The sequence below is a fragment of the Prinia subflava genome, chromosome 14 (assembly GCF_021018805.1).
Source record: "Prinia subflava isolate CZ2003 ecotype Zambia chromosome 14, Cam_Psub_1.2, whole genome shotgun sequence".
NCBI classification, from domain to species: Eukaryota; Metazoa; Chordata; class Aves; order Passeriformes; family Cisticolidae; genus Prinia; species Prinia subflava.
The window spans coordinates 10,227,564-10,239,616 of NC_086260.1; the positions used below are offsets into that span (position 1 = coordinate 10,227,564).

At 46.7% G+C, this 12,053-nt stretch overlaps 1 protein-coding gene across 9 annotated transcripts in view; it reads left to right on the forward strand.

The window, feature by feature from the left end:
• SLC41A3 (solute carrier family 41 member 3) overlaps positions 1–12,053 on the forward strand; it is a 32,027-nt gene that overhangs the window by 11,959 nt on the left and 8,015 nt on the right. For all 9 annotated transcript variants that reach the window (XR_010082274.1, XR_010082273.1, XR_010082275.1 and 6 more), the window contains 8 exons: positions 154–261; positions 1,079–1,150; positions 1,954–2,098; positions 4,136–4,282; positions 6,891–7,035; positions 7,759–7,838; positions 9,512–9,646; positions 10,428–10,576. Coding sequence is in view for 6 of the 9 variants with exons in the window: in XM_063411503.1 (XP_063267573.1) it covers positions 154–261; positions 1,079–1,150; positions 1,954–2,098; positions 4,136–4,282; positions 6,891–7,035; positions 7,759–7,838; positions 9,512–9,646; positions 10,428–10,576 (981 nt within the window). In the remaining 3 variants the exon portion in view is untranslated. The remainder of the gene's footprint in view (positions 1–153; positions 262–1,078; positions 1,151–1,953; positions 2,099–4,135; positions 4,283–6,890; positions 7,036–7,758; positions 7,839–9,511; positions 9,647–10,427; positions 10,577–12,053) is intronic.

A 12,053-nucleotide genomic window follows, 5' to 3' on the forward strand; every position in this document is an offset into this window, starting at 1 on the left:
AAATGCAAAACGTAAAATGCATCAGGGCAGCATCTGGCCCTATGTGCACAGGATGCCTGGAGGTGGTGAGACAAGAACCTGCTGCCCTGGGGTGCAACAGCATTGGACTGGTCAGCATCACAAACTGAGATCATTGCCTTTGTTTCCTTCCAGCACTGGGATGTGTTTCGGACAATTACAGAAGTGTTTATCCTGGTTCCTGCCTTGGTTGGCCTGAAGGGTAATCTGGAGATGACACTGGCATCCAGGCTCTCCACTGCTGTGAGTGTTAACAAGCTGGTGGGGGGTGTTGGGAAGGGGGTGATTAGCAGGAAACATCAGGAGATTATTCATTTATATAATCACACTGTGTATGAGAGATGCCCTTTTCTGCTAAGTAGAAACTAGTGGGGTGTGAGCATTAAAATAAAATAATGTGTTTGCCCTCATTTTGTAACTGGAACAGAGAATTTCCATCTGCACTTTGAAGGTGAATTAGTCCCTGGGTGGCCACTTGCTGATATTTGGGGCCCTGTGACACATGAAGGAGACAAAGCCAGGGCTCCACAGCTGTCAGCTTCAGTACTGGATTGCTTTTCTGTGGGTATTGATTGCAGGCTTCCCAGCAATCCTACCATGGGAGCAGCAGACCCATGCTTCTTGGAACCTGCAGCAGCTTTTGCTACTCTGTATTTGATCTCTTCTATCTCCCTAAGCAATACTGTTTACTTTGGCCTTTTTTTTTATTATGCCTCAGGAGAAATTGTAGCTGCCCAGAGCAATTTAGGGGGAAGAAGAGACAAAAAATAATTTAATTTGTGCAGCTTTTTGTTTGTGTGGGCTGTGGTGGATATGCTCACTCTACCTTTAGCTGGGTGCCCCACAACACCTCTGCACCTCCAGTGTGAGCCTCTGATACCCCTGGGACACTGGGCTGGTGGAAGACTGCCAAGAAGGAAGTGCGGAGAAGGCTGAGAGATGCTGACCTGCATTTGCCTCTCTCTGACAGCCCCTTTCCCCCAGGGACCAGGTGAAACTACCTTCAGCAGCCACCTGTAACATAGAAACAGCTTTTCAGGGTATCTCTTTTGACTCCTAGGCTAACACTGGACAGATGGATGATGCCCAGAAGCAGTGGAAAATGGCCACCTGCAATTTAGCCCTTATCCAGGTGAGTCACTTCAGCTGGGAGATGAAAAATCCCTTTTCTCTTGGTATGCTGCAGACCAGCAGCATCTGTTCCAGCAGTGCTGAATGTAGAGCTGGTGATTTGGGGCAGGTATCCTCAACACAGCCAAGCAGAGCCAGGACTTGACCTCTAATAAAGATCTCTGTGGCCCCAGAGCTTGTAGTTTAGCTGTAAAACACACCTAGACATTCATTGCCTTTGTGGACAAACTGAAGTAATAAAACTCCTTTTGCAGCGGGAGCTATGGCACAATCCCTGTTTCACAGCAGCCTCTGGATAAAGCCTGTCATTTACTGGCAGTGTTTGGGAATCAACCTTGGGCAGGAGGGGAGAGATGGGAGAAATTGCCTCTTTGTAGCTCCTCGTGCTTGTTAAAATCCAGGAACAAATAGCGTTTGCACATGGCAAGACCACAGGGCTGGCAACATGTGTCGGTGTGCTTTGCTTTATCTCCCTCCACAGCTCCAACCTTCCCAGGAGTGCAGTGCTGATGGGAAGTCCATTTTTGTGCTGACCAGGGCTATTCCTTTGCCAATGGACTTGGTGTTCTTTACTGAAGTATTATCTGCCCTTTGCAGGCCCCCAGAGCTTTTCTCCAAACTTTGTCAGGTTTTCTTTTTTGATCTAGTGGAGCCTTGCAGGGACGATGTTTAAATACTCAAATAATCAGCATCTGTGCCAGGCTTTTCCCTTCAAGCTGTGTGGCAGTGCTGCAGTTGTGTGGAGCCAGGGCTGCCTGGGAGCAGATGTGGGTGAGTGCTCACCAGCTGTCCTTTGGTCCCCAGGTCCAGGCCACTGTGGTGGGACTTCTGGCTGCTGTTGCTGCTGTGATCCTGGGAGCCATCTCCAAGGGCTCTGTGGAGCTGAGCCAGGCTGCTGTGCTGTGTGCCAGCAGCGTGACCACGGCCTTCATAGCTGCCCTTTCCCTTGGTGAGTGGTTCTGGTTCCTCAGATCAAACATGCAGCACTCAGGTGGGGAATGAACTGTCCCTTCCACCAGAGAGGCCCTGCTGGCACCCCGCTGGTCTGGCAGAGGGAGGAGGGATGCAGGGAGCTGTGTCTGCTGCTTTCATCCTCTCTGCTTCTCTTTCCCCATGATCTGTTGTTCACTGGACCCTCAGCATCCACAGGCAGCAATCAAAATGTCCTTCCCCTGACACATGAAAAATGCCCCATGCTGTGCATGGGTGTACAAACACCCCCACTCGGTGTCTCTTGGTGTCACATGAGCTATCTACACGGCCCTTTCCCGGGGAGGGTGAAATAATGTCACCCAGGGAATGCAGGGTCTGTTAGCAGACAAACCCAGACCCCGCTCGAGACACGCTTGTGTCACCCCACACCCTGAGCAGGGCTGTGGCCAGTAGAGTGCCTGCTGGGAGCTGGGAGCCAGGCACTCCTCTCCCCTGGCTCTTCCCTGCCAGGGGAACATGGTGGGCTGGGCAGTAGGAGCTGGGCCTGCAGATCTCCAGTTTGTGGGTCTGCCATACGAGGGCAGTATGATACCCTGAATAGAGGAGCTGGCACAAAGGATACCGCAAGTTTTCTATATGAAAGGGACAAGTTAGAACAACTGCATATCCCTAAGCTGGAGTCAAAGGGTGATTGTAGATGCCTTTGGTGAAAAACGTGGGGTGAGGCAGTTGTTAAAAAACAGCAGCTCAGCTTTCATTACTCTTCCCTACAATCCCCCTGCTTGGTGGGGTACAGAGAGGCTTTGCTGCTGTACTGTCTCAGGTTTGCTGCTGACATTAGTTCTTTCCCTGGACACAGTCACAGGCAGGCTGTGTATGGGTGTGCATGACAAGAAGCTGCTGGTTTTATGGCCATGGAGGGAAGCAGCATGAATTGTGCTGTGGGGAGGGGAGTGTGGGTGTCTGGGAGGGCTGCTGTGGAAATGTCATGCTGTGTGTTTTTGTATAAGGGATGTTGTATCAGGGAAGATGCACATGTGGCGTTTCTTGGGGTAGAACTGATGCTCCTGTGTATGCTCAGTTTTGAGGGGCTGTGTAGACAGGCACAGAGCGGTTGTGAGCTGGAGGGAATCACCATTTCTCAGGCTTCCTTTGGTGCAGCCTGTCAGCCATGGAAGGACTTTGAAGGGATGTCTTTTGACTCAAGGCTGCCTTTGCTACTTAGCAGTGGAGCCTGGCCAGGCAGGGCTTATTCCAGGTGCTTCTTCCACAGGCCTGTGAGAGGTCTGATAGCTGAGGGATTCACACATGTTCGTCAGGGTTTGGAGCTTGTGCTCCTGAACCTACTTGTGCAAGCAAAACTTCCCTTCTCCCCAGCAATGCTGAAAAGCAGCTCAATATTCCAGGTGCACCTCAGAGGACACGGGAAGAGATGTGGGCCACCACCATAACCGCTTGACTCTGGAGCTGCTCACAGCATGAATGTCCACCCACTGCAAATTAAAGCAGCCCAAAGACTCTGGGACATGAGGGTGCAGTCTGATGGCTGGGCTGAAAGGCTAATGCAGGCTACTATAAGGAAGTTCATTGCTCCTTGGTGATTCAAACTTTGAGAAATTTCAGTCTAATATGGAAAATGTCTTTGTGCTATGGAATCCAGAGAAGGGGATGGCACCAGGAGGCTGCTGCATGTCTTCTGTGTGCTTATCTATGACTGTGCTTCATGCCTGGTCCTGCTTCAAGGCAGCAAAGATTAGGCTGCTCAGGAGGGGAGCTTCTACATTTGGGCTGCCTGCTGGTATCTCCTTTGATCCCTGGAATTTGCCTGTGTGCCTCTGGGCCCTTGGTGCAGTTTATAAGGACAGAGTCATGCACTTCAGGTTGGTGAAAAAAAGAGGACAAATTCCTGGGGGTGTCTAATCTCCAGCTGCATGATGCTGTTGTGCTTCTTGCTTCTCTTGGAGCCCCACGTCCCTCTGGGAACAAGAACAGCAGTTCTGGGGTAAAACACAGCAGAATGCTTTCTCTAATGCCTGCTCTGTGTCTTCTCTAGGTCTGGTGATGATTGGCGTGATCATCGGAGCCAGGAAGGTTGGGATCAATCCAGACAATGTCGCCACACCCATAGCAGCAAGCCTTGGAGATTTGATAACCCTTTCCCTCCTCGCAGGAATCAGCAGTACACTCTTCAAATACATAGGTACAGTGTTCAGCAGGGAATTGCAGCTCAGCAAGGGAGCTCACAAATCCTGGTGAAATTATTGCAGACTGCCTCAGCATTTCTGGCATGTTTCAGAATGGAGGCTGTCATGCCACTGGGGTAGAAAAATGACCAAAGAGGCTTTTTCCAGACTCTCTTTTAGTAACAAACTGGAAGGCAGAACCTAATAAACACAACTGGGATTTGTCAAAGAAATTACCAACATGTATTGTGCAGCTTTGGAACAGAAGGCTGACATATGTGACACTGACTCTGTTCCTCGATCTGTCACTAGCCCAGCAAAACTACCTCCTGTGCATGGGCAATAGCAGGTCCTTCTTCACAAGGCAATTTCAGAGTAGTAACATATTCTTGTATCCTCTCACGTGGGGAGTCATGGATGAACAAGATATTCAGTTGGAGGGAAGTAGTCTGCACTGTTTTCTGCCTGCAGGACTCTGAGTAGGAGCTGTGGTCTGGGGTTAGCTGTGCTGGTGGTTGTCAAAGACTTGGACACCTTGGACACCTGATGATCCTCAGAAGCTCAAAACATTGGTGATATATGTCTGTTGCTTTTAAAGTGTTAGGCTACTTACTGTGAGCCTAAGCTAGAACAGAAATGGGAAAATAAAAAGATGCAGCAAACTCAATACCATTTGAAACCCGAAGTGTTGCTTCAGACTGAGCAGAAGCAGTGAGGCAGCTGTTCTCAGTTTGCATAACTCATTCCATGTGCAAGCACAAGTGAGGGAGTGAAGGAGCACACACTGCAGGGAGAGACCTATGAATCACTTCCATCCAGTCCTCCTTGAGCTTCAGAGGTGCTTTTTTTTAATAGTTTTTTTATTCCATGATGTGATCACGCCTGCCTCTGTAAAACTAATCTTTCAGTTGCTGTGCCTCAGATAATATCTCCCAGGGAGCACAGGGAAGAACAACATGATAACCTCTATGACTGTGACCAGAGAGCATTTCTGGGGTTGCCAGAGTAGTTTAAAGAGCCTCTTGAGATGGAAAAATAGTCAGCACACAGACATCAAGCCATTGGGAGCATGAAGTGAAGCAGGTTGGAGGATGGCACTGCTGATGGTGCTTGAACAAATCCATTTCCCTGCCCAGGGTGTAATAAGGTACAGGTCACCTAAAAACTTTTGGGTCCTATCAAAATGTATATGTATCCTTCAGAAATACTCATGAGTCTATAAAGTTTGAAGTACTGTGTGCCACCTGATGCAGCACCTTCTCCTTCTGCAGAATATCCTCTTGCCAGAGAAGATTCTCAATTTCTTTTTTTAAATTGCCTCTGGTCCTTCTCAGTCCTGCACAAAGGAGTTACAAACTGTGCCAAAGGTTTTCAGCTTGCTTATGGGCTGCCTGTGAGAGAATGTGGCAAAACTGGAATGTGAAGCCTGAAGACCATTCATCCTACCAGGAGTCTTTCTGTGGGCTCTGATAAGGTTTGATCAATTCCAGTGCTCTGTGTCTGCATTATTGAAGAAGGAATTAATTGCTCAAAACAACATATGGTGTGGGTAAGACAACCAGTCCAGCAGCTAAGTCTGTCATACAACCCACCTGTCCTGGATGACTCCAGGGGGAAAAGTGCGCCGACAAAACTCTTAACTCCCCAAAAGGAGTTGCATTTCAGTGCCCACTGAAGCGACTCATGAAGAGTTGCACCTCTTGGTGTAAGAGCCTTTCGCTCACAAAAGATGCCATCACATCAGTTCTGTTGCATCCAGGTAGCCCAAGGCCCTGGCAATGGTGTTTTTAAAATTGCACACTTTGAGCTGCTTCATCTCCCAGATTACCTGCAAAGTCAGTGTTCCGTGCCACTGCCTTTGGCCCCAGCTCAGAGACCAGATGGAGAGCTTTCTTGAAGAAGCATTTTTGAATCAAAAGGGTTGGCATCAGCCCCATTGCTCAAAGGTGTTTCTCATGCTTCTGAGTCATGTTTATTTTCTTTCAGTGCTGCACATCTACTTATTTTTTAATTTCTTTGCTTCCAAAGATTGCTCCACAGCTATGCCTCTGCTGAATGGAAAAAGCACCTAATGGAAACACATGCAAGCTAGCACAAAAGAAACCCCAGATCTTAACTGGCTTATATGTGCCAGAGAACATTTGTTCCTATAGAGCAGACCAGCTGCTCAGCAATTCTGCTAGCTTGCCTCCTAAAGTACTTCTTACCTCTTGTTTTAGGTGAAGGTATGAGGTGTCTGCCCTACGTGAGATACAGCTTCCACACAAGACTTTACCCCTTGCCTTGCTATTTGATTTGTACCCTGAAGCCAGAAATTTTGTAACTTTCTGTCTTTCTTAGTTGGAGATGGAATTGGAGAGTTGTTCGTCTTCAAATATAACTTGCTTTGAATCCTGCTGATTTTCAAACAGCATCCTCTAGCAGTGAATTTCAGGGATTAATTGTGGATTTCTGTGGTATAATGGGATGGTTTTGTGGGGACCATCATGCTTCATGTGATTTTTCTTCTAACATAACTTGGTTGGAACAAGAGTCCTGCTGCCTTTCTTCCTACTTTTGTGCAGTATGATTTTGGCAACCAGTGAAGCTACAGATATTTAATTCAAGATTTCTTCTCCTTGACAGATGTGAAGTACCTTTCTCCTCTGATCTGTGCTGTCTTCATTGTCATGATCCCTCTGTGGGTTGCAATTGCCAAGCAAAGTCCTTCCCTGGCCGAAGTCCTGAAATCTGGATGGCAGCCTGTTATTGTTGCCATGAGCATCAGCAGGTAAAGGAGGCACCGCTCCCAGCCCAGCCCTGGATGCACACTGCAGAGAGACCCTGGCCTCACTTAGAAGGCCATCAAAGGTGACACTGGGAGGGACAGCAGAAGGGTGTTTGCCCAGGGCTTCTCAGCCATTGGTGACTCTCCAACAGGCTGCGAGACAGCAGAAAAGAAGCCCCCAAAGGACTGGAAAAAGCAAATCATTCGAAGTCTCACTTGCACATCCAGGCACCACATGGATGAAAGCCAGGGAGCTGAAAGCACAGATGATGATCATCACAAATTGTCAGGCTCCAACCTCATTCTTATCCAGCTGAGAATATAAGATATAAGAGAAAATACTGGTAAATGTAGAGCCAGGTAGTTCATTCCTGCTATGCTACATCTTTCACAACCAGCTGAGATCTGGAAGAGAATTTAAACAAACTGCTAAAGCCAGTACAGAAGTGTAACAAAACTTTATGGGAGGATGATAAAGCTTTCCTAACTATTACCAGTTTTGCTTGGGGGTGGGCAAGGAAGTCTTCCTGAACTCATTATGCCATTAACAAAATCTGTAATGCTTTCTATTGGTGAAAACTGAGCTGTAAAAGGAGTACATGGTGAACAGTCAGCCCTGGCAATGAGGAAGATGCAGTAACCCATGTCAGTGTGCTATTTTCACAGTGTAGGAATTGCCCTGGGAAAAGATTGATCCACCCTAATTTCCTGTTCTTTTCTCAACAGCATTGGTGGGCTCATCCTGGACAAAACTGTAACTGATCCAAACTTTGAAGGCATGGCAGTTTTCACTCCTGTGATTAATGGTAGGTTGGGCATGGGGGTTCTCTCTGTGCTTTTATTTATACCTCCCCTTCCTCCCAAGGGTTCTGGTATCCACTCTTGCCCCTACACAGAGATGAGTGTTCAAGTCCCTGCTCCCATCATGAGTGGAAGTGAAGCTACTGGTCCCTATCACATTCCTGCTTATGTTTTGAAGTGTCTCTGGAGAAAAATGGCAGTGAGGACAAAGCTGTGCAAAAACGTTAACAGCATCTCTGAGAGCTACATTGACACTTTTCATAACATCAAACTGGCTGAAATGTCAGACTAAATCCATTTTCCCTTGTTTCCTTCCTTCCACTCAGTAATTTGTGCTGTGCAACCATCCCCTATAGAGATTGTTGATAAATATTAATAGAATAAGATTATATGTGTGTATGTATCTAAAAGATTATATGTATGTATTGGATCTAATTTGATTTATATATATATATCAACATATTTTGTGTGTATATTTGTATTTATATTTTTATTTACATTCACAGTACTTTTATACACACATCTATCAGTACAAACTGCTCCTGTTCCTGGTAATCACTGAAGATCCATTAGGTTATTTTTCTGCTATTATAACATTCTTGTAGCACAGGCCCATCCCAAGGGAGACCCAGGTTCCCAAGGCCTCATGCCACCCTCAAAACAAGGGTGTCCTGTTGCAGTGCCAGAGGGTGTCACACAGCTGCCACCTTCCTGGATGTCCATGAAGTCAACAGCCATTTAGTTGAGCAATAGCAGCCCCAGAAATGGCTCTGTGGGAACAGGTGACCCATTTGGCAGAGCTGGTGGCAGAGTTGTGCAGTGCTCTGTGTCTTTGCACAGGCAGCTCCTGACCTTGCATGTGCAAAGCGTGGCAGTGCATGGCTCAGAAAGATCCCATCTTGAGCTACAGTGAGACTGCCTGAGTATTTTCACTTTGATTCCCATCTGGAAAATCTCACATTTAAGGATGATTCCTTCTCCCAGAAAGGGAAAACATGAGAAGCCTGTGGCGTCTGGCTCACCATTATCTTTTCTGTGGCATTTCCTCCCTGAAAATACTTAGCGTGGTGGAAGTTTGCTCCACAGATGATTATCCCTCTATTTTCTACTGGAAAATGTAGCTGCTTTTTCATGTTTGCTATAATTAATTGGTCTGGAAGGAATTAATTTACTTTAATTAGCTAACATATTTGGGTTCTAATTCATGCTCATGATTCCTTCTCATTTAACAAGTGTGTTAGGTACCTTCAGACAGACATATAATCACTCTCTGTGATGTTTTGTTGTCTTTTAAACAATAATGGTTCTCTGACTGAGTAAATCCAAGAAGTGGCCATGAGCAGCATCTACACTTCTTTCCCAGGTGTTGCTCACAGGCTGTGTCAAACCAGGTGCACAATTACATCATCTTCAGAGGCCATGTGGCATTTATATCCAGTGAGAAAGGGAAAATGTTTCCAGTCAGCAGTATACAATTACTGGAGCCTTCCTGATTTTTAGGAGCTGTTCCTGCAAAGCGAATAGTGCAGCACCACTAAGGATACAGGGATCAGGTGTTTTCTCTCTTTCACTACTGCTCTCAGTGAATGCAGATGACTTACCTTAGGCTAGGTTTTGGATTGCTGTTTCCTGATGTGCTGAAGGTGGTTTGCAGGTTTTCTGTGTTTTGTCCTCACAGGTGTTGGAGGAAATCTGGTCGCCATCCAAGCCAGCCGAATTTCAACATTCCTGCACTTCTGGAGCATGCCTGGAGTTTTGCCGTACAAGATGAGGCAGAATTGGCCCAACCCATGCACCACATTCTTCTCATCAGGTAGACCCTGAACCCTTGGTGTCCGTGTCTCAGGGCCTGTCATACAGATAGCTCCTTTCCCAAGCCTGGCTGGTGAAGGACTAGGTGGGTTTCAAAGGCAGAACTTTCCCCTTCCACAGAGAATATTCAGATCACAGAGGAAGCATCTTTGCAGTGGGCAGCATGAAAAAAGGCTCATGGCATATTTGCTCACTGGCATGCAAAGAAAGTGGCCTTCAGGGAGCACTAAAGAAAGTAATTGAAAAAGAATCTTGGATTTGATCTAACAGAAAGTCATTTTAATGGCCAGCCTAGAGCCATCACCTGTGGACAGAGCAGTGAATAGACCATAATCTTGCTGAAAACCAGCAATTCCTCCATCTTCAGCACTGGAAATACTTAAGCATCAGCAAAACTCAATTTTGGGTATGTTGTCTTTATTGAGTTCCTCTTGATTTTCCCTGTTAGGTTGAGAGTTAGTGCTAGATCAAACTATAAACTGGGAAAATCTGTTGCAGTGAGGCAGAACAGAAGTTGTGGGAGGCAGAGAGCAGCTGAGAGGAGTGTCTGCAAGAATCAGAGTGGATCAGCACAGAACACAAAGCCTTTGGCATGTAGTTTCAGTGCTAGACAAAGCTGCTGGGCTGATCCTGCAGATGCTTCCTGTGTCTGTGTGATCTAGAGAAGTGGTTGGTGGGAGAGGGCAGCCCCAGGTTTATGCATTAAAATATGCACTCTGTCCTGTCCTCCCCTCACCCTCTCCAGCTGCTGTTACCCCTGTTTCTGTCTCTGTGCTTTGCAGGGGTGAATTCCAAGTCAGCTCGCGTCCTGTTCCTCCTGGTTATCCCAGGGCACCTCGTGTTCCTCTACACCATCCATCTGCTGCAGGGGGGCCACACATCCCTGTCCTTCACCTTTGTGATGTTCTACCTGGCTGCTGCTTTGCTGCAGGTAAACCCTGAACTCTCATCCAACAGGAATCTATCAGATAACATAAAACCAGCATTCTCCAGGTTAAAAACGAAACACAGTAAAACATTCAGCAGCAGCCTGTTTCCTGTCATTTCAGATGTGCTTCTACCGAGAATCACGTACATTCTGTAGGTCCAGTAATACTTCACCCAAATTGCCAAGCTCTAGTTTCCCACAGGACCACATCTGTGCTTTAGGGTGAGTGAGGGATCAGGAGGGAGAGGAGGAAGGAGTTCTCAGCCTCCACTGAGCTGCAGTAAGTGTGCAGAGACACACTTGGCAAGGAAGGTCTTGTTTTAAAATTGAGTCTCCAAGCTCCAAGTATTTCCAGGCTGCCACGAGTCACCCCAGCAAGGGGCAAGTGAGAGCAGTCACCTCAGCCAGCAGGTTTCCCCATCCATTTTAGAAACGACTGTCACATATTATGGTGTCTTGGTTTGGAAAGACAGGTATCTGTCAGGGAAAAACTGGAGTTTCCCTTGGAAAGGAGATCGTAAAAACCCTTCCCTCCAGATTACTATAATTTTGTAATTAGGAGCTTTCAGGCAAAAAAAAATATGGGAATAGGAGTAACAGTTCTTTACTAGGAATATTAAAAATGCAAATGCAGTAATTAAAAAAAAAAAAACAACAAAAAACTAAGCAAGCAAACAAACAGAAGTCCTAGAAAACCCTGACAGAGTCAGGAATACGACCTGACACCCTGTTGGCCAGGCTGTTGGAAGCAGTCCAAATAAGTCCTCCTGAAGTGACAGAAGTGGTTCTGTTGGAGTAGAGATGATCTTGTAAACAGGTTCAGTGGTGGCGAGATGAGTCCGGTCTTCCTCTGAGAATCCAGTGGAAAAGTGGATGCTTGGTGTTCCTGCATCTCAGTTTTTATCTTGGTAGGAACGGCTGGGGCTCCCCCCTCACTGGGTGGAGCATCTCACAATGAAATGATGCAATGTGTCATGTCATTGGTGAGCCTTAATGGCCCATTAACAGAAAATGTTCCCCGAAGGTGGACAGTGGTGGAAGAGATAAGAAACACTGTTCCACCTGGTTTTAACAGCTGGCCTGTTATCAGAAGGCATCTGCCCCCTCCCCCCTGGAGTTACAAGAGAAAAAGGAAAAAAAAAACCATCTCCCCACCTGGTTTCAGCAGATGAAATAGAATACACATTTTTTTGGTTACATAACCAAGACATATGGTGAAGACCCTGGGAATCCCTCTGGGCAGGGCAATATGGATAAAAAACAAAGGCAAAGCCCAGGCCCTGAGCAGTTCATCATCAGAAGTGAAAGTTCCTGGTAGGCAATGGACAGATCATCTGATTTGTCCTGCTTGTTCCCTTTTGCTCTTTTTCCTGCCCTGTAAACTTTGTTTTTCTCACTCAGAAATGCATGTGGCTGTTGCCTGAACTCACAAGAGGCTGTGACTTCACTTGCCCTTTTAAGTCAGTGATTCATTAATTTG